The following is a 21939-nucleotide window of genomic DNA, read 5'->3' as shown; positions in this document are numbered from 1 at the left end:
TGGGCAGCTGCCAGCCAATGGCCGAGCCAGGCAGTGGTGCAGTGGCTCATGGGTTCGGGGCAGCACGGGGTTCTTGGCACTGGAGCTCCCGGTTGTGCTGGCCAAGACTTTCTCGGAACTGTACCGCCGTCTGAAGCTCTTCTCATCAACCTTCCTTCCTTTCCCTCTCCTCTGCTGAGATCAGAAACTCTTCCTTCTCACTGGCGACCCTCTCCCTTTTATTTTGCACAGGCGTCACTCGCAGTAAAGGTCTTGCACTTCTAATTGTATCTTAGCATCTGCTTCCAAGGGACCCAACCAATACAGCAATGAACTCCCCACTCCTGTCTGAGTTTTACAGTAAAGGGAACTGAGGTCCCAAGGAGGTGGAAGTGACTTACCCAAGATCCCACAGCTAGTTAGTAGCAAAGTCAGTACGACGGCCCAAACCTTCTGACCTCTAGTTCAATGCTCTTTCCCAAACTTCAGCAGTCCACGCACCACAGCCATGTATACAAAAGCCAGATTTTGCTATGTGTGCATCCCCCGTGCTCTTGTTTACATGACACATTTGACACATTAAGAAATTAATTCGTTTGTCGGTAAATCCCTACTTTAGCCCTGTATGAAACAATAATATCCATGACATTTGGCTTTTGATGTGCTACATTTATATTTTTCTAGCACATATCGAATAACACATGGCCATTATAATAAAAAAGTTTGTGTCTGCACTACTTAAACTCATCTCATATGCTGTCAGTGATGGGTGAACCCTGGCATGTATAAGGCCAGACAGAAGGAAAAGGGAGAGGGAGGGAGGGAAGGAGGGAGGCAGGCAGGAAGGAAGGAAGGAAGGAGAGCAAAATACTTATTGATGAGAAAGAAATGGTAAAATCCCATCAATAACTGCCTCAGGTGCCTTGCTGGGACATCTGTGTTTCCTGCCAGGCCCTGGCCTAACTTCCAATGAGTCAGCAAACAGCCTTTACTTATTGGTTGCCCCAAAAAACAAATTGAATGCATTCACATGTAAATGAAGAATCAAGATTTCTCCTCCTAAAAGAGTCAATTCATTTGTCCCCCGAATGGTCTGAAGTGCTCCACTTTGAGCAATTTATTGGAGAAGATGCACACTACATTTCAAGGCAGTAGCTCTAATCTTCCTCTTATAAAGTGTTTCAATGAACCCACTTCCTAAGAAAGAGGTTTAAGTAACATTTCCTTTCTCGTTTAAAAAATATTAATTATCAAAAACAAAATAAGATTTTTTCTTTGATTTAAGAAATCTAAGAGCATAATCATAATAATCTTTCACCTTTGTTGCTATTCTTTTGGTGCAAGAGCTTTATAATCATCATCATTCTGTTGTGCTAATGAAACAAAATCGGGGTTAGAACTCATGTAATAATTTAATAGATTCTTAGTATCATAGTGATCATTTAACATTTCTCTTTCATTTCATGGAGATGGTATTATTCAGAACCTCTGCTAAACAGATATTACTGATTCAGAAGCCATTTTGTTAATTCCTAAACCAATTGGCTTTTTGGAGAAAGAACTATAAACTAACCTAATGAAATGGTAGCTTCTAGAATAGCACAAATTTTAAAGGCATGGGAAACATGAAGGAAAAGATTCAAGTTGTGTCTCTTTAGAAGTATAAAGGGGGCCGTACGCTTTGACAGGCTCCCTTGATGTTCTGTTCAGACCTGCTTCTGGCATCTGGTTTGAAAAGATCTGGTAGGGGTCTGCTTCTGGAAAGACAAATCCAGTACTGATGGACACATGTACTTGGGTTAATTGGGGAAAGAGTCTGCTTCCCGTGTCCCCTGTCTCTCGTGTTATATTTCAAACCTGGGTAAGATGGTTTACATTTCAAATCCAAATTGAATCTAAGAATAATTGGTGAGGAATCATGTCAAATTACTATGTTTTAAATGAGGAGAGACTATCAGCTTCACAGTTGAAACAGAGACAGCGTAATTGAAAACAAGGCTATTGCATTCAGGGTTTGGTATTTACTGACTCATTTCTTCAAGTGTCTAGAGAACACGTTAGTTTCTTCATGCATTTCTTTTTTGGATGATCGCAGACGACACAAACTAAATAGAATATATTGCCTTGGGAAACAAAAACTCTGCTTGTTCTTACCAGGTTAGCAAGCATGTAGTGATAACCTCTTGAATGTTTTCCCAGGATCACAACCTGCAGAAGAAATAAGAAATCCTGTTTATTTAAGAAGGGCATTTTCAATTACTCAATCAATGGGAAATGCAACAATCAATCAATGGGCTAGAGCAAATTGCTTTTAAGTGATCAACAAAGTGTCAGGTCTTTTACATACAGTAAAATTACAGTTAGCTGGAACAGAGTTCCTTCTGTACATTTCAATTTCAGGCAGAGAATACAGGAAGGATGGCTAATATTAAAGTTAAGAGTGCCAACGACGAGGGAGAAAAAGCTCTCTAAACTTCCAGGTCAGTTGCATCGTTGTCACTTAAAATAGATGGCAGAAGCGATGATGATCCTCCACCCATGAACTGGATTGTGTACTTAGCTGCTGAGACGGAAAATGGGCTGAACTTGGAATACAAATTAGCAAATAGAACGTACAGTCCATTTTTTTGTTGTTATCTGGAATGCTTAGGGAATAGAACACGCGAGGAATGGGGTTAATGGGATTTTCAGGTTAATCGAGGTTGCTTTCGCCTATTGAAACTTTTCGAAAATGCTTACCTTCCTTCTCCTGCCTAATGTGAAAGATTTGTGACCATTTGTCCAGCTTTTGGTACTGAATGTGATGCCTTACGGGAGTGGGGGTGGGGATTTCCCCCGAGAGGACATTTGGAGATGCCTGGGGGCATTTTTCGGAGTCACATCTGGAAGGGTATCTAGTGGGGAGAGGCCAGTAGTGATGATGCTAAACATCCTACAGTGTGTGGTGCAACCCCTCAAAACAAAGAATTATCTGGTAAAAAAGATGTCAATAGGGCCGAGGTTGAGAAATCCTGCCTTGGGGTCATCATTCTTATGGTCATTTTCATGAGTAACGCTGTATTAATTCTAAGCCTTACAGTTTACCAAATGCATTTTTGTTCTTTCAAAATATATGAGTGGATCGAGTAATTTCCAACCAAATATATTGGTTGTCAGTCGGAAGTTTTTGACTAAATAGTTGACGTTGGCTTATTTCCAGATAGCTGAGATGAGCAAATTCTGGTTAATTGAGGATTTTATAAAATGTCATTTTATTAAGTACTGAGTATGTACAAAGTACTGTACCGAATACAGGGAGCGGGGACAAGGAAGGGGTGACACAGACGTGAAAGATACAACCAGAAGTGGAAAAAGGTTTTGTGCTAAGTCTGAAGCCGATACCACTTTACGAGCCCTCTTTAAGAAAAGCAGTACAAAATTACGAACAGTAAGGCCTTGGAAAGAACCCATGCGGGTAAGGCACAATTAAGCTTACGGTTCGTGTGAAGTTCCATCGTGGACACAGGTATCAAAGGGTTTAAAAACAGCTTGGGAGGACAACAAAGCTGCATACATGTCAAACCCGAACTATATGTGTCAAAGGCCACAATAATAGTCAACACAGCCGCCCTTCATCAAGTGCCTAATATGTGCCAGCCACTGTCCTGGGTGTTTTACATGTATTTAATCCCCAGAACAACTTAACAGATTAAATGTCATTAGTTTTATTTTACAGATGAGGAACCTCAGCTAGAGAGAGTTTAAGCAGCACGCCCAAGGCCACACAGCTCAGAAGCAGTAAAGCTGGGATTAGAACCTGGGTCTGTCTGCCTCTAGAACCCGTATTTTTGGCGGTACATTACACGGTTCCTTAATATGTGCTAGTTGTCAAATAGCAATACTTGTTCTATGTTCTTGGAGAAGAGGAAGAAAACGTATCTAAGGTCTGCTGGGATGGATCAGGAAGGCTTCCTGGAGAAGATAAGTTTTAAGCTGGCCCAGAGGAGTGGAACCACATGTATGTATGTTTGTTTGTTTAAAGTTTATTTATTTATTTTGAGAGAGAGGAGGGCAGAGAGAGAGAGAGAGAGAGAGAGAGAGAGAGAGAGAGAGAGAATCCCAAGCACAGAGCCCATGCTGTCAGCACAGAGCCTGATGCAGGGCTCGATCCCATAAACCATGAGATCGTGACCTGAGCCAAATCAAGAGTTGGACGCTTAACCGACTGAGATACCCACGCACCCGAGAACCACATATTTAAATATCATGCTGGCATTAGAAGCTCTCCATGCATTTCAAGGGCTGAGAGAGAAAGAGAGAGAGAGAGAGGGGGAGAGAGAGAGAGAGAGAGAGAGAGAGGGTGAGAGAGAGAGAGGGTGAGAGAGAGAGAAAGAGAAGGCTGTTTTCGATTAATTTAAAATATGAGCCACATTTCTGACTGATTATTTATGGAGGAAATGAAAGGTTAATGAATGTCTTGAGGAAGTGATTTCTCACGCTGCCATGACACAAAATGAGCTGTTAGGTATCAGCTGGGATGTATTCTTCAGTGTCCGCTTTTGAGAAACATCCTTACTAGTGACATTTGTTAACTTTTGATGGCAAGTTGGGGCCATACATTTGTTGAATTTTTAATTCACTGACAACCCTCAACATAATAAAATCAGAGGGTTTTGAATTCCGCCAGAAAAATGAGCAAGATTCCTAAGGACATCTAGCAGAGAGAGCTTAGGGCAATAAAGCAGCAAGCCCAAAGGAAATGGCGTCTTGGTCACCAGAGGAAGGGCTCAGTGTCCTTTTGAGCAGAGGGAAGGTGAAGGGATCCATAGCAGTATTGGTGTTGTGAGCAAAGCCCCGAATGAGAACCCGGGAGCCCAACCTTGTCACGTACTCACTGTTTGCTTGTGGGCAAATCACTCAGCTTACCCCAGTCTCCATGTCCTTATCTGTCATCTGGGGCAATGAACCTGACCCTTCCTGTCTCAGCAGTGCAGTCAAGATCAAACTGAAGAACACGTACGGAAACGGTCAGGACGTGCCTCATGGAACCACGTGAGGTTAAACAACCGTGGGAGGGAGTCATTCCCTGACACATTGTGTTTTGGGTTCAGAAAACCCTGAGGCTATTGGAATATCTGCCTTGGTCCCTGCCCAGAGGGTCTGTCCAAAAGAAAGTCACTTATTTGAAGATAGCTGTCTCACATCATCACCTTCGAAAGCTTAGCTTACGCTGTAAGAGATGGGAAAGTTATGTAAGGAGAGGAACCTTTTTGTGTCACAGAGCTGCCGCCTCGAAGGCCATAATTATTTCCTCACCCTTACTTTCAGTGCCTTCTTAAGTCTTCCTTGACACCCGGTTCTGAACAATCTTGGTTTTTCAGTTCACGGTGAATGAGAAGCTGTCAGTCAGAAGGGGTGTGTGGAGAGGGAGGGAGTATCAGAAAGAGGTATGTGAGCAGCAGAGGAAGCGACAGACTGGTTTAGAGGCGCAGCAGACAACATCGTATGGTGTGATCATGGATGTTCGTTGTGAATGCCTGAGTCATCGGGGTATGGTCTGTTGGCATTGGTAACTTCTGCTGAAAAAACCCACAATACATGTTGTGGGAGGTTGCCATCAGAAATGGTCAAAGTCCCAGTCCTTAAAAGGGTGCACTCCACTCTCTCGAATTCTTACTTACACGAGGCAGCAGCGATCCTACTGATGTGAGCTAAGTGAGGCCTTGCTGTGAAAAGTGTCAGGTTTTGCTCTCCGTCTTTCCCTTTTTTGAATTTTTGGTGCAGGGCTTGTGGGAGTGCGGGTGGGGTGGGAGGGTTGCGTGTGATAGCATGCACAAAAGAACTAGTTAATGGGAGTGATTCTTGTTCAGTTAGTCCTCAATCTTTCTTCTTTCCCTCTGCTATAGACGAACAAGGCATACATTGTACCCTTAGTTCTTTAATGACTCTGCTAACCAAGAGAATATTCAACTTGGCTTTTACAGTAATTATAATAGCTCGTTCTGAATTCGTTTCAGAACTTCAAGTATAAAAGCTGTCTTAATGGTCTACTTTGAAATTTAAGGAGGAACTTCCAAGTTCCCAAATCCATGAGCAGTATTCACTGTGCCTTTAGATCTGTTGGAGATGATGGGTGGCTAGATATGACGGCGGATACGATAAATGTAATAAGGGGAAGCGCATGAAGTGTAGATAAAATTCATTGTCTTAAGGACAGTTATTTTTATCCTCACAAATAGGACCTGAAAGACAATAGTGCCACGATCCCATTTCGTCGAAACTTAAACCACAGTTTCATTTGCAGATAAAAACAGCTCTCACATACTAACTCACTGAGTCGTGCATACAGCGTTGCATTAAATTAGTTGTTAAAGCAGTCAGTGAATCATGGTCTACCTATTTGGGGGAAGTGTTCCCTTATTGACTCCCCCATCCACTTATCCAGGAAATTGGAGGCTGGGTTTCACCGAATAGTTAAAAATAATTCAGAAAACGTTCGGTTGGTTTTCTAGGTAGGAGGCCATTTCTTTTCCAGTCTAATGCTCAATCTACACATTTTCATAATTTTAGAAATTTGAAATGAAATTGCTCCATAAGACTATTTGAGAAAGGCCCACACACCCTTTGGGAGCAGAAGCATCTGTTTTTCTATGCTCACATTAAAAAAAAATATATATGTGTGTGTGGAAAAGTGTCTATGATTTGTTCCCCTTAGATCCATCTGGTATGTAGACCTAAGTATCTCCATGTTTGGATTTTCTGCATCAGTGCCGAAAAAGGATCTACGTATAAAGATCGATCTTGCTTTGAGTACAGAACATGCCTTCCCACTCACCTTAATCTGCTCCTCTTTGATTTAGGTACCCTGAGAACATTTGGGGGGCTGGGGAGAGAAATGAGGGAGATTTCCGTTTTAATTCACCAGACTCACCTCTTGTACAGGTATTTTCTCTCTCAGGAACAAAACACTCTCCTTGTGTTCGAAGGGAAAACATTTTTTTCAACATTCCCCCTCCCTTTCCTGCTTCCTCAGTTATAAAAAGATACTGTTGTCCTACGGCAACCTATCTAATTTCAGCTGTATTGGGAGTTAAATAGTGGTATGCTACAAAAAATCAGCCTTAGAATATGCACACTGCCCAGAAGAAATCTTCCATCAGATAGGATAAAAGGCGTTCATTTTCTTGAATGAAAACCCCAAGCTACTAAATTGCTTTAGTCTTAGTATACATATATCAGAAGTCAATTCCGTTAGAATTATTTTGTAATAATCTCAATCTGCACACACATACTCTCCTCTAACGGAAAGACAGTGCTTCATGTTGCGGTCATCTGACTCGAATAAATGTGCTGGATTAGTGAGGCGGAGAAGAGCCAATCACCCATCCCAAAGTTAGCCCAATGGCGGTGGGGCTGGGGGTGGCGCTGATGGAGAAAGAGAGGCTAAAGCTTTTCATAAAGAAGGAAAATGGGAGTACAACCGAGAAATCTCATCAGTGTTTATGCTGTCTACTGGGGAAGCTTATGCAGAGAGAAGGCAATTGGATAAAGCATCAAATAACATGCTAGGATGTGAGGATTAGAGGGCACGGATTTCACCAAAGAACACGTCTTTGGGAAGTTTCACTTCCCAGACGTTAATAGTGCATTCACTATGACTGAATGGAATATGTGGAAAATTTAATGCTGAACAGCAGGGCAGGCAAAGAGAATGTGCAAATGAGAGGCAATACATGGCCACAAGTGAGTCAAAGGAGCAACAGGTTATTCCTGCTCCTGTGGATAAGGGGCCATTTCAGTGCATGCTGACCTTGGTGGGGACACCTCACTGTGTTAACCCAAACACAGTATTTCTCAAATTTCGTTTCTTCACAGACTTCCTTCCATTTGTGTCCTATCCACATACCACAATACTATTATTTACTTAATATTTACCTTCATAGCTACTCCTTTTCTTAAATTTAGCCGTGTCTAAAGCCTTAATATCCATGAAACTACATACAAGAAAATAAATACAGCTGTATAAAAATAAAATATATTTATCGAGACCTCACTGAAAATCCTACAGTATATCACAAGGGGCGGTGGGAAATACTGCCTTAAAGGCTTGTCACGTCTTTAGGGAAGAGAATGTAGATCATGTCTCCCTGTCCTGATAAAATAAGGTTAATTTGCCTTACGGTTCAAACATGGAGCATCCTTATCTACTTTCAAAAGTTCATGAGTTTTGTAAGAGAGCACGATGGGCAGTGTTTTGGGGGTAACAAATAATGCCTGGGACTGGGTACAAGTGACAAATCTGGAAACTTACAAAAACATTTCTCAAGTCAATTTACATGTACTGCCTCACATGCGGGAAGTCCAGCAGCTTTGATGGGTTAGAGTCCTTTGTCATGGGGTCAGTAACTAATATTCAAACATTGGGACCTTTCCACCAGAACTTCCTGTAAAATGATGTATTTGCAAACACTGTGCCTTTTCCTGGAGTACCTCATCTGGAAGACCTTTCACAGTACCCTATTTATATTTGGAAATATTGTAGATGTTTCTTCAGGTAGAGGTAGGGTGATTCTAACTAGTATTTAACCTAGAATAATACAGCAAAAAGGACCTTAGTTTCTCTTCAACATAGCCATATGTATGACTTTTGTAGTCTCTCTGCATTTGTATTGGGTACCCTTCCAAATTATTTTAAACAATACATTTTTTATGAAAAATTAAAAAAAATGTTTATTTATTTTTGAGAGAGAGACAGAGCACGAGTAGAGGAAGGGCAGAGAGAGAGAGGGAAACACAGAATCCGAAGCAGGCGCCAGGCTCTGAGCTGTCAGCGCAGAGCCTGACGCGGGGCTCAAACTCCTGAACCTGGAGATCACGACCTGAGCCGAAGTTGGACGCTTAACCGACTGAGCCACCCAGGTGCCCCTAAACAATACATTTTTAAACAACAGTGTTCTTCATGTATTCTTTAAAATTTACTGTCCATTATTTTATGTTCACACTTACAACTTGGGCTTTCATATTTACAACTTTATTCTAAATGTCAAATGGTATCTTTTTTTTTCTTTTCTCTGTAGATTTTGTAAAATAGTTTGGGCCCAAAGCACTATAATCCTGAATGTCTAAGACCTACTTGATGGACTATACAGGTGGTGAGCAGAGGGCTTGAGAATGCCAGTGGACTCGTTCCTTGTATTTTTTCTTCATTACTTGGATTAAAAAGAAAAAAAAAAAAAGGAATGGCAACATGTGGCATACAGCCAAGCAGTTGCTCAAATATGTGTTGTTTCCAACCACAACCATGACTACAACCACGACCACGACCATGACCACGACCACGACCACCTGGGGCTAGGTGGAGTAGTGTAGGACTTACTTCATTCACCAACAAGTCACCCTCTCCCACCTTTAGTTATCAATCAGGATCAACAACTCTAGTATCACACCTAAAATGACACCTTACAGCGTTTATACTTCTCTTTATAGATGTGATCTCAATCACCCTTGAAGCTTGGAATAAATCGGTATTTATTAATGGTGATGTACTAGAAAGAGCCAGATGGTTCTGGATTCAAATCCTACCATTTACTCGTTAGCTCCATTACAGTGTGCAAAACTGAACCTTGGATGGTCGGGTAGAGTATTGGAAACCCAGGGTCAGCCCGGAATGATGGAGCCTCCATGTTGGGAGGGGAGAGAAAGGAACGTTTGGTGTGGGGATATAGAGAATGAGATGTCCTCCTTACAACCCCCTGAGGGCTCCTCTGTGGATGTATCTTCTGTTTGTGCAATTCTTCCAGCATTCAACACCCTAGTCTGTGAGATTTTCTGATTGCTGAAGGAAGTGAGTGGACAAGTTTATATTTTCAAATAAAAGTAAATTATCTCTTAGGAACCCAGTATATTCTGGGGCCTTTGTTTTCTTAGGATAGTTGCTTACTTGGCAAGTTTCTCCCTCTTCTAAGACCCATGTCACTGAAGTGTCTGTCAATTTCGAAATGGATGACAAATGATAGAGGCTTAGGTCATGGTAGGCCAAACAGAATTCTCCTAATTTGCAAATGTTCTGTTTGGTTTTTCACTCTTTTTTTTTTTTTTGTTTAAGTTTATTTAGTTTGAGAGAGAGCATGTGCCACTGGGGGAGGGGCAGAGAGAGAGGGAAAGAGAGAGAATCCCAAGCAGGTTCTGCACTATCAGTGAGGAGCCTAATGTAGGGCTTGAACTCATGAGCCATGAGATCATGACCTGAGCTGAAATCCAGAGTAGGACGTTCACCCACCTGAGCCAGCCGGGCGCCCTGGTCTTTCACTCTTGCTATTTGCATTCAGCATTATGTTCCCCACTCTGATAGCTTATCCACCTTTGTGGTCCCACTGACATGACGACAGTTCAAGCACTCTAGGCAGAATTACAGACTTTCAGCCCAAAACAGGGCTCCTGAAAGCTGATTATTAAATATTCAGGAATTTCGTGAGCCAGTTATTAAACCACTGGTAGCTTGAAATCGGCCATGGTAGTAGTATTTACACACTAGAAATCAGCCAACACTACAAATCAAGGCTTTTCCCCCTTGAGAGCCAGTTTACTCAGAAGGAATATGGATCAAGGTCCCTAGTGAATGGAAGAGCTGCCTCTCTTCACATTTCATTCACCTCTTCTTTTTATTATTTTTTAAATGTTTAGTTTTGAGAGAGAGAGAGAGAGAGAGAGAGAGAGAGAGAGCGTGCACACACGTGCAAGTGGGGAGGGGCAGAGAGAGCGGAACAGAGGATCCAAAGCAGGCTCTGTGCTGACAACAGAGAGCCCGACACAGGGCTTGAATTCACGAGCCGTGAGATCACAACCTGGTCTGAAGTCAGACGCTTAACCCAGACTCCCCCACTCACCTCTTCTTCTAATGAACATTTGTTGAGTGCCTGCTCTGTGCCAATCCTGGGGGGGAGGCAGACACTGGGGAGACAGAGGTCACCAAAACCTGGTCCCTGGCCTAGAGGATCTCAACACCAGAGTAGGAAAAACTGCCCAGTTGACAGACAATTACAACCCAGTGGGAGAAACACGAGAGCAGAAATATGTACGTGGTACAAGTGAGGAGAGAATGATGAACTCATAACCCACTTGAGATAGAAAGTACTTTGTCTCCAACTAAAGACCTAAAGAGTTTTTTCCCGTGGTTTTTATAAGTGGGAACCTGACAAACAGGTGACTTAAAGGGAATGCTATTTTGAAAACGGAGAGATGTATTTCAGAGGGCCATTTCTCTTGATTTCAGGAGAGCCTTGCTCTTTTCCAGTGCTTACCCACTAGAGGAAAGATTTTTATTTAGACCAAGATAGGCATTTGCTGTGATGGCAGCCGGGGCTGGCTCCAATGAGATGTCGTGAATGAAATGATTGCTTGGAAAGGCTAAGTTAGAAGGGGGATAAGTGGTTATATGGTAAACAGAATGGGATCTGCCAGATTTACCAGTTACAGGCTGTGTAAAATTAGGCGAGTTACTCAACCTCTGAAACTCAGTTTTCCACGTAAAACAGAGAACATAATAGTTAATAGGTAGTAGAGTAAGGTGGTCAAGAATGCAGGGTAGACTGCCTGGTTTAGAGTCCCTACTTTGCCCTTTATTATTTTTTTAATGTTTATTTTTGAGAGACAGATTGTGCAAGTGGGGGAGGGAGAGAGAGGAGGGGACAGAGGATCTGAAGTGGCTTCCGCACTCACAGCGGCGAGCCTGATGTGGGGCTCGAACCCATGAACAGTGAGCTCACGACCTGAGCTGAAGTCGGATGCTCAACTGACTGAGCTACCCAGGTACCCCCTACTTTGCCCTTTAATAGCTGTGTAGATTTGAGCAATTAACTCTCTGTGTTTCAGTATCCTCATCTGTAAAACGGGTCTGTCATTAGTGCCTGCATCATAGAATTGCAGCAAGGAATAAATGAAATAACGCATCTATAGTTCTTAACATAGTGCCTGTTGCTTATCCTATATTAATGGATTCCCTTCCTTATTCCTATTGCAATGGCCTCTCCCTCCATTCTTTGCCACAGAAATCACATCTATCCTACAAAACAGATGAACATAAGGGAAGGGAAGCGAAAATAATATAAAAACAGGGAGGGGGACAAAACAGAAGAGACTCTTAAATATGGAGAACACACTGAGGGCTACTGGAGGGGTCGTGGGAGGGGGGATGGGCTAAACGGGTAAGGGGCATTAAGGAGTCCAGTCCTGAAATCCTTGTTGTGCTGTATGCTAACTAACTTGGATGTAAATTAAAAAAATAAATTAAAGTAAAAAAAAAAAAAAGAAATCACATCTATCCTTCAAAGCCCAGTTCATATGCAGCCACTTCCACGAAGGCTTCCCTGATTTCATGTCCCTCACTCTCAAAATGTACAGAAGTGGCTTCCTGCTGCCCTGGGGTAAAGGATATGGAGAGGCGTCAGGATTTGGTGCAGAGCGGGTACTGGGGCCACTGATCAGGATAGCACTGGGTTGGAGGTGCAAGGAAGGAGTTGAGGTTTGGGTGCAGAGTTCAGGCATTTGAGTCGAGCATGAAAACGGGACGGGAAGCTGGGGGTAAAACAACAACACGGTAACCAGCACCGAGGCCCTGCACCGCCCCCCTCCTCTCGTGCCCCCAACGCTGATCAGGAACAGGAATCCAAGGCACATTGAAACCACGGTTGAGAAGATGTGTGTGGGGAGCTGGAGGGGGCGGGGCAGGGTTCTGCCCAGAGACAAAGAAGCACAGGACAACTGAACTAGTCCTGTGTAGTCACCACAGTGTTTCTACCACAGGCGAGAATGGGGGTTGGGAGAGGGTCTCCGCTCTGCATGGTAGGCAGTTGCCCAGGACACTCGGGCCGCCCCACCCTGACAGTGACAACTGGTCCTTGGTGTTATCCACCTTCATTTCCAGAGCAGGGAGGCAGAGCTATTCTGGGCTTTCCTCACTTCAATCCGCCGAGGCCCTGGGGGACAGAGAGAACACTGGGAACACGATCCACATTCCCCGGAGGCCCAGGCTACAGGAATGTCGTAGGACGGTCGTTCTCAAAGTGTGTGCTGTGTGGATCATCTGGAGAGCCTGTGAAGAGGCAGGTCCCTCAGCACCTCTGCAGAGAATCTGCTTCAGAAGGTCTGGGTTAGGGCCAGGGAGTCTGCCTTTTAGCCACCCCCCCCCCCCATCCTGTTGCACACTGAAATCTAAGAAGTACCTTTCCATATGATAATAAGTGCGCTCGGAAAAGCTAAAAGCAGGATCCTCGGTGATGGGATTCTCAGGAAAGGGGATAAGAAGGGACACGGTGGGCTGGTGGCGTGCTCCCTTGGGATGTTTCCATGGGGAGGGAAAGGGGGTGGCCCGAGGGCACTCGCTCAGACTCCTAGAACACGAGCCAAAGGGGGGAGGTCTTTGAAAGACTCTTGTTTTAGACGGGACAGCACCGGAGGCAGACCCTGAGACAAAGACTTGAGGGCCAGCAGTTGCTGATTCCAGAAAGTGCTGGTAGGGGAGTGAGGAAATGAGACAGCAAAGGGAAAGCAGCCAATCCATATGTTGCTTCCCTCTCTCCCATCCCCTAGGTCTTCGCTCACGTACCCCACAGCACGTAGCCCCAGGGCATGGCACCAACGTGATGGTCACTAAATGCTTCTAAGAGGCAGGGAAGGCTGGCTCCTGCAGAGGATGAGGCCTTTTAGACTAGACTTTGAATAATGGGGGGCAGGGGGCTGTTGCTGGCAGACAGAAGGGAAAAGGGGATCCCGGTGAGAAGATGCCCTGGACGAAGGCCTGGTGGTGGGAAGTGACAGAAGACAAACATAAGCTAACATTTGTTGAGTGTTTACTGTGTACAAGGCTCCAGGTACACTGGCTTTTCATGTGCTTTATCTCCCTGAATCCTCACCACAACCCTTGAAGGTGGGTACTAGTATTCATTTCATCTTCCCTGTCAGGAAACTGAGGCCCAGAGAAATCGGGTAACTTGCCCGAGGCCTCACAGGCAGAAAGTGATGGAGCCTGGAGTCGAGTCAGATCCGCCCGACTCCCAGGCCCAGTCACTGAGCGGCAGCAGCTCTACTAATAATTACTGATCATAAGAACTATTATTCAACGAAGACTGAGTGCCTCCTGTTATTATGTATTATTACCTAAGTGGGGAGCAGTTATGGCCTAAATCTTTGGAAACTCTCTTTTGTTGCGGGGCATCCTGGGAATTTCCCTTTGGTTTCCCCTAATTATTTCTCAAAGCTTCGGGCCTGGTTCATATGATCATGACTCCAATTTTCGATTCCCTATCAGCGTACGACATGGGTTGCCATTGTCTAATCACAAGCTGCGCTTGTGATGAACGCCGGATAATCAGAACAAAAGCACAGGAAAAATAATTAGGGAAGCAAAGGGAAGAGGCTCAGAGCCTTGAATAAGAGACTGTGTGAAGGTTTCTAGGACTCAGTCCCTGAAGCTCTGACAATGTATTTTGATCCTTGTCTGAATGCAAATGAATGACTCCATCAAATCATAGGCAGTCTGTCACCGTGCAGGTTATTCGGCTAGTCAATTAAAAGTCTGAGCGAGCCGGTGCCTGTCTGCACTGGGCTCTGAAGATAACCAGACCTGTGTCCTGACCAGGCAAGTTAATTTAAAATAAGTGACCTCAATTGGGTAATGGCTGCAAGTTCAAATTCAAGAATCGCTGTAATTAGTCCCAGATGGATCTTAATTGTTCTTTCAGGAAACAGAGTGGGGAAGGGACAAAGAAAAATGCACAAGCCCAAAGTAAAGGTTATTGGCCATACCTTTGAAAGCCAGGGGAGCTTATCGGGGCAGGGCATAGGTACTGTGGTATAACGAGAGTTTCATTGCTGCTTTTCCAAATGCATCCTTCGAGATGCAGTATGTAAAATGGGTCCAGCTCTTGGGACGCCTGGGTGGCTCAGTTGATTAAGCGTCCGACTTTGGCTCGGGTCGTGATCTCACGGTTCTCGGGTTCGAGCCCTGCATCGGGCTCTGTGCTGACAGCTCAGAGCCTGGAGGCTGTTTCGGATTCTGTGTTTCCCTCTCTCTCTGTCCATCTTCCACTCACACTCTTCTTCTCTCTCTCAAAACAAATAAACATTAAAAAAAAATGGGTCCAGCTCTTTTTGAAATAAAGTCTAAAACTCAGCACTCTGAACCATGTGATCTCAGGTAAGCGATTTAAACTTTTTTCTTTTTTTCAAAAAATTTTGTCAATGTTTTTATTATTTTACTTTTGAGAGAGACAGAGTGTGAGCAGAGTAGGGGTAGAGAGAGAGGAACACACAGAACCCAAAGCAGGCTCCAAGCTCTGAGCTGTCAGCACAGAGCCCGACTCGGGGCTCGAACTCACGAACCGTGACATCATGACCTGAGTCAAAGTCAGATGCTTAACTGACTGAGCCACTCAGGGGCCCCAGTGATTTAACCTTCTTCTGGCTATTTCTCATCTCTGTAACAGAGAAAATGTTATTAACCCTACTTACCTCAGAAGATCAAAGAAGATACGTTGCAAAAAAAGCTTTGCAAAAAAATATGGAAAGCTCTACGGGGCAGCATTTATTCTTTCTTTAATCCAGGAAAGTTTCCTAATTAAAGATTTTTGATTTTAGAGTATAAGGCCCTACATGTGGGCCTTTTTCTATTTTGCCCTTGGACTCTGCCATAGACCAGGTACCTTCTGAACTCCACCTCCCGAAAGGTGAAAAGGTCACAGTGGGTGTTATGTTCAGCACCATATCTGTGTGGAGGTATGTGATGTTCTAATTTGTTAGGAGGTACACCAACAGAGCCAAAAATGATTTTGGCTCTGTGGGCTTTCGCAAGAAGTCAGATTATGAAATCGGATCCTTCTCCATTCGTGTTAAAATAAATCTTAGACTTGAAATCACATGTTGGCACGGCACTGTGCTACCACGACTTTAGTGTAAGTCATGGTGAGAGCAGGATGGCATTATCCCCACTTGTTTTTTTTTTTTTTAATATATGAATGCTTGGGTTTCCCTACAGTGTTCTGGTACATTCTAATTATGCATATCTTCCCAAGCCCTGGAAGCCAAATTAGTAAGAATTTGTACAATGGTAAAAATAATATGAGTGAAAAACTCCTCACCCAGTACAAAGCCTTGGAAGACCAAGAATTTGACTATGTTGGGCTGTACAAATGACTGCTTTTGAAGCTTTTTTTTCTTGATTCCACTTTTTAAAGGAAATTGTATTGTGATACCCATTTGAGTCCCTCCTAATGGAATATAAGCATCTAAGACAGATTTACAACCTATGCCTACTGACAGTAATCACAACTGTTTATCCTTCAAGCCTAACCAAAACTCATTTAAGGAGCTTGCTTTTAAATCAGAGTCTGCGTTCTGCCTTGTTAGATGAGCCAAGCAAATAATGGAGTTGTGTCTCCCAGAATTGCATTGTTATTGAAGGGCTGTGCCTTTTGCTGAAAAGAGCTCGAGGTCATAATGAACAAGTAAACAAACAAAAAACCCTGGCTCCACATTACCCTTCATCACTGGGAAACACTCATCCGTGGTTAGGGAGCAGCAGAGGACACAGCTTTGCGAGGATTTTTGCAAAGCTTTAAGTTATAGGCTGAGCCGCCGTTTCTACAAATCTCCCCGGGGAGTTCCTGCAGTACATCATGAATAAAAGGCACGATATGTGGTGCATGCAAGACTGGTGATTACTCTCCGAGTGATAAACGTCAGGAATTTTTTTTTTTTTAACTAAAAAGCCAAGAAGCTATTTATTTAATTTAACAAATATTTATTGAGCACTTACTAGGTTCCAAACTGTTTTGGATGCTGGGGATACAGCCGTGAACAAAACACAAAGGACCCTGCCCTCATGAAGCCTACATTCTGGTTCGGTTGTGTAGTGATTACTCCCTCCTGTGAACCCCTGTATGGTTCCCGCCCCTCGTCTGTCTCTCCGACTGCTAATTATTTACCCAACTGAAGCCTGTGCCCTGCCATCCCAATTAGACGCTAGGTGCCTGTGGGCGGGGCCTCCCTTTGAACTTGTTAGTGTGTGCGTCATTCAGCACAGTGCCCCGTGGGCACGTAATCAATCAGTGTTTGCAGAAGATGGGAAAGAAGAGGACTCCAGCTACCAGGAAGAAGGATGACCAGTGATATTAACTTCAAACGTTCTCTTTGTGGTGTAGTCTGCTTTTGCGTGAGCAGACTGAACCTACACGTGCATCCCAGGCAGTGGGATGGGAGGTGGGATGGGGTGAGGAGGCCGGTGGCCCCTCTGCACCTCCGTCGGTGTCTTCACTGTCAGGTAAGACTGTAGTGCAATCCCTAAGTAGAATCATCTCATTTTGGAGACCGTGTTACTTCATTTCCGGGTGGAAAACTTCCGTTTCTTGAGGATCAAAAGGGCCAGGATGAAAGGTAGAGTCGTGTTCTGGCCGGTGTGGCCCGTGTTCTTATTGGTATCAAGTTTCTACCATTCTGCTTTCTGACAACTGATCTATCCTTAATTTCCTAATTGGCACTGCTTATTAGCATTCACTCTGACAAGTGTGTGGGGTCTATCATTCCTGTGCGAATATCAACTTCTACCCTCTCCCACCAAACCAGATCAACTATGGGATCCTTATGGACTCAGTTCAACAAATCATCAGAAGTCCTCCCTGATCTCCAAGTCTGGCTGAATTAGGCACGTTCCTTCTGTATTCCATTGAGATCTGTGTTCCCCTCTGTCACCGCACTTAGCACACCAGACCACAATCATCTGTTTTCTCGATGGCTCCCCTGTTAAACCACGAGCTCCTTGAGTGCTGGAACCGTGCCTTATTTGTTTTCCACTTTTTCTTTGAACTTCTTACTACTTCTTAGGACAACGGGCATAGGCAGAGGGAATAGGAATGTTGTCTTGCTTTCAAGCAGAGCTCGAAACCATCTTATGTTTCAGCAGATCTGCTGGAAAGGCTTGTGCATAGGAGCCTTCTGTTTCTCTTTTTCCTTTTCTCATGCAGTTAAGAAGATAAAGCCATTCGCTTGTTTCTCCCACTTCAAATAGTGTTATTATTTATGTAGGTTCTCTGAACAGGATACTTGAGTGATGGGTCCTTTTCAGTTTCCATAAAGAACCAAGTCTGAGCTAGTCTTCTTTATGCAAAACGTCTTTGTTAGATATGTTGGGTTCTGTTGAAATGAGATTGCAAATGGAACCATTCCTCTCTTCCTCTGGAGTATAGTAAAGCGAAATTCATTGCCATCTGACAACTTTTCAGCTAAACTTTGAGCAAAGAAGTAGTATGGAACTCGTGAAATCAGTTTGCAGACGGAACAGCTTTCACCGTGTTTGGAGAAACCATACTATTTTCTCTTGGCTCCTAAATCCCCCAGTACCTGGACCATTATTAACATTGCTCTTTTTCTTTTAAAAAAAATACAGGGGCACCTGGGTGGCTCAGTCAGTTGAGCGACAGGCTCTTGATCTCGGCTCAGGTCACGATCTCACAGTTCATGGGATGGAGCCCTGTGTCGGGCTCTGCGCTGACAGCGTGGGGCCTGCTTGGGATCCTCTCTCTCCTGCTCAGTCTCTCTCTCTCTCTCTCTCTCTCTCTCTGCCCCTCCCCCGCACTCGCATGCATGTTTTCTCTCTCTCTCTTTCTCTCAAAATAAACAAGTAGGGGCACCTGGGTGGCTCAGTCAGTTGAGCGTCTGACTTCGGCTCAGGTCATGATCTCACAGCTCGTGAGTTCGAGCCCCGCGTCAGGCTCTGTGCTGACAGCTTGGAGCCTGGAGCCTGCTTCAGATTCTGTGTCTCCCTCTCTCTCTGCCCTTAACCCACTCGCATTCTGTCTCTGTCTCTCTCAAAAATAAATAAACATTTAAAAAAAATAAATAAACAAGTAAACATTAGAAAAATACACTTCGATGGCAAGATTGTCATGCATGCGTTGACATGACTTAAGAAAGTTAAGAGAATGAGTTGCAGGTCACTGAGCGGTGAGGACCGTAAAAGAAAGAAGCGAGGATTTCACGTGTAGTCTTTTGAGGGTTCTAGATCACTGGCTATAGTTTAGCAAACAGGCTGCTGTGGTGGCGGCTGCGGGGGACAGAGTCGCCAGAGAAGTAGACCATGGGGAAATTTTCTCAAGCAAAAACCGTCCTATTGGTTTCAATATTCCACAATCAGTGCTTTATCTTCAATAGGTTGGGCGTGAGAAGCAGCCCATGACTCTTCTGGGGAGACAAGAAAGACATTCCCCCTCTCTAATAAAAGCAGATACCCAAGGGATAGAGCTGCTGCCACCTGCTATTGATGTAGCTAATACAGAAGAGCTAAAGGCTCTGCTGGGAGACGCACTTTCCTGTCACTCCTCACAACCCGCTCCCAGCGGCTTGGTGGTCGTCGTTGCCATGGACACCAAACAGTGAAGGGGTTTGGGTCAGAGTTTGAAGGACTGCGCTGTGCTTGAGTGGGTGAGGCGAGAATTAAGTTAACGCATGTACAAATAAGGTGCATTTCTTCCCTTTGCGCCTTAGAGAAAACTACAGCGAAGCAGTCTGTCAAGCAACAATTGATTTCATTTGGCCAGGGAAGGTGGGGGAGGAGCGATTTATCGAGTACGAGCTTCTTAAGTTAAGTACAGGCCGTAGTTTGAAATAGGTCAAGAGAAGTGAAAAGGACTCTCAGAGCTGTTGAGAAGATAGCAGTGAAGGCACTTAAGAGTGGCCATTAAGAAGCTTTGGACAGTGCCTTCTTTGACTGCCTAGTTCATTGCTTTAGTGTCCCTGGATCTTCATGTCTCAATCCAAGACACGGTTCCACTCTATTTCGGTTCTTCCCTCTTATTTACCTCTGCGTGTGTGTGTGTGCGTGCGTGCGTGTGTGTGTGTGTGTGTGTGTGTCTTTTAGATAGCATCGTTTTAAGGTTCTGATTTGCAAATCGGTTCACCCAGTTCTGTGTCCCCATTCTTAAGACTGGCGGGCACATTTTCCGGCAATGCTGAACTTTGAAAGAGAGGGCACCCTTCCTGCCCCTGTCCTCAATAATGATCCACTTATGCCTAGAGCTAGAATTTCTGCCGTTGGGACAGTTAAAGGCATGAAAAGGACATACATAAGTTAAACCGTGTACTTTTGAGTACAATGCCCATGTTCGGGGCAGACCCTTTGGACCCCAAAACCACAATCAAAGCACTTGCTGCTCTGTTGGTAGCACTCACAGATCAAACCTTTAAGGTGACCCCCCACTTCAGTCTCCCTCGCTTGACACCTGCCTCAGATAATGGAAGAAGCTGAAAGGCATTTTGAGCTCTCGGGCTCAGCGACCACAGGCTCCTTTCCTTATTCATTTTCTCCTCCTTAAGAAATGAGGTGCAGGGACTCTAACTATAATGCTTGATATTTGTAGACTTAGCCTCTCTGAGGATCTTAGAATACCTTAGAGAAATTGTCTGATTCATCTTAATGTCACCCTAGCAAGGCAGGGAGGGGTTTTTATATTTTATGGCTGTAGTTGCTAAGATGATAAAAGGTGAGGTGGCTGTGCAATGTCCACAGTGATCTTGAGATAGAACTCAGCCAGCTTTTGGGTCTTCGGCCTATAGCACTGGATTACTTCAGAAGACACTTGTCAATCGCTCTTCTTTTCCAGAGTAGGGTGTTGGTGGTTCACGTATATTTGCGAGGCTCTTGGTAGCTATGTTCATTTAAAAAGTGGGAGAGAGGGATGCCTGGGTGGCTCAGTCAGGTGAGTATCCGACTCTTGGTTTCGGCTCAGGTTATGATCTCACGGTTTGTGAGTTTGAGACCCGAGTCGGGCTCTGTGCTGACTGCATGGAGAGTGTTTGGGATTCTCGCTCTCCCCCTCTCTCTGCCCCTCCCCTCCTCAAAAATAAACAAATAAAAATTAAAAAAAATTTAAAGGTTGGAGAGAGAACAGTGGTGCCTGGCTACTTATCTCTTCCACTTGACTCTACCTTTAGTGACATGACAGTGATTGTCACCAATCTCCCCAAGCCCTGGCCCTAGGCTGTTGAATTGTGCCCCTTACTTGTCAATTTGTTATAACCCCTGGGCAGAGACAGATCTGAACTGAGGGAAGGCTGCCCCAGCAAACATGGGATTTGACCAGAAGGTCCAGGTGGGTGGTTGATAACAAACTGACGAAGGGCTCTTTCCCAGACTTCGTGTCATCAAAGTCCTGAGCTTGGCATGGATCAATCAATCGTCGTTGCCCTTCAGTGTTAGGGCAGTAAGGAACTTGAGTCTGCATATTTTATTTTATTTTTTATTACTGGACTTATGTTGCTTGCTGTGTCTCTGTAGGAAATCTGAGAATCTAAATTATTTTATTTATTTTTAACATTTATTTATTTTGAGAGAGAGAGAGTGCCAGAGTACGAGTGGGGGAGGGGCAGAGAGAGAGGGAGACACAGAATCCAAAGCAGGCTCCAGGGTCCGAGCTGTCAGCACAGAGCCCGTCTCAGGCCTCGAACTCAAACCGTGAGATCATGACCTGAGCAGAAGTTGGCCGCTTAACCGGCGCCTCTCTGTTGCTGCTGTTGTAAACTGTGCTTCGTGCAGCCCTTATGAAACTGTTTGTTACAGCATCTGTTAGGATCGAGGACAAGACTCCTGTCCTCATGCAGCTGTGTGATGAACCTTCTAGTTGCTACACTTTTGGTGCTCTTAATCTGGGAAATTTCTTAATTAAGCTAGATGATGAGTCTAAAAAAATTCATTAATGTTCACAAGGCAGTGATTCTAACCCCTAAGACTTAGTCAACTTCTCAGTGCCTGTAAAGGCTTAACTGGGAGTTCTCCGTGTAAGCCATACAAAGGGACAGGTATCAGGGTGTTTTCCTCCCATGCTAAGTGAAAGTGCCTGTGGGAGAAAAAACAGCTATATATGGTCAATGGCTCTTTTCTTTCTATTTCTTTTTAAAGGCCTGAGGCCTCACGGGATTCAGTGATGGGATTAACTC

At 44.2% G+C, this 21939-nt stretch overlaps 1 protein-coding gene and 1 long non-coding RNA gene across 12 annotated transcripts in view; one reads left to right on the top strand and one right to left on the bottom strand.

Annotated features, from left to right (window-relative positions):
- The window catches only part of GRIA3 (glutamate ionotropic receptor AMPA type subunit 3), a 265856-nt gene that overhangs the window by 98334 nt on the left and 145583 nt on the right, over positions 1–21939 (bottom strand). For all 7 annotated transcript variants that reach the window (XR_003418428.2, XM_027054336.2, XM_027054334.2 and 4 more), the window contains one exon: positions 2134–2187. Coding sequence is in view for 6 of the 7 variants with exons in the window: in XM_027054336.2 (XP_026910137.1) it covers positions 2134–2187 (54 nt within the window). In the remaining variant the exon portion in view is untranslated. The remainder of the gene's footprint in view (positions 1–2133; positions 2188–21939) is intronic.
- LOC113597642 (uncharacterized) overlaps positions 1–21939 on the top strand; it is a 159142-nt gene that overhangs the window by 89527 nt on the left and 47676 nt on the right. The gene's annotated exons all lie outside the window — the stretch shown is intronic.

The sequence above is a fragment of the Acinonyx jubatus genome, chromosome X (genome assembly GCF_027475565.1).
Source record: "Acinonyx jubatus isolate Ajub_Pintada_27869175 chromosome X, VMU_Ajub_asm_v1.0, whole genome shotgun sequence".
Classification (NCBI taxonomy): Eukaryota; Metazoa; Chordata; class Mammalia; order Carnivora; family Felidae; genus Acinonyx; species Acinonyx jubatus.
Note: the sequence above shows the minus strand (reverse complement) of the source record. Positions and strands in the feature narration are given on the sequence as shown.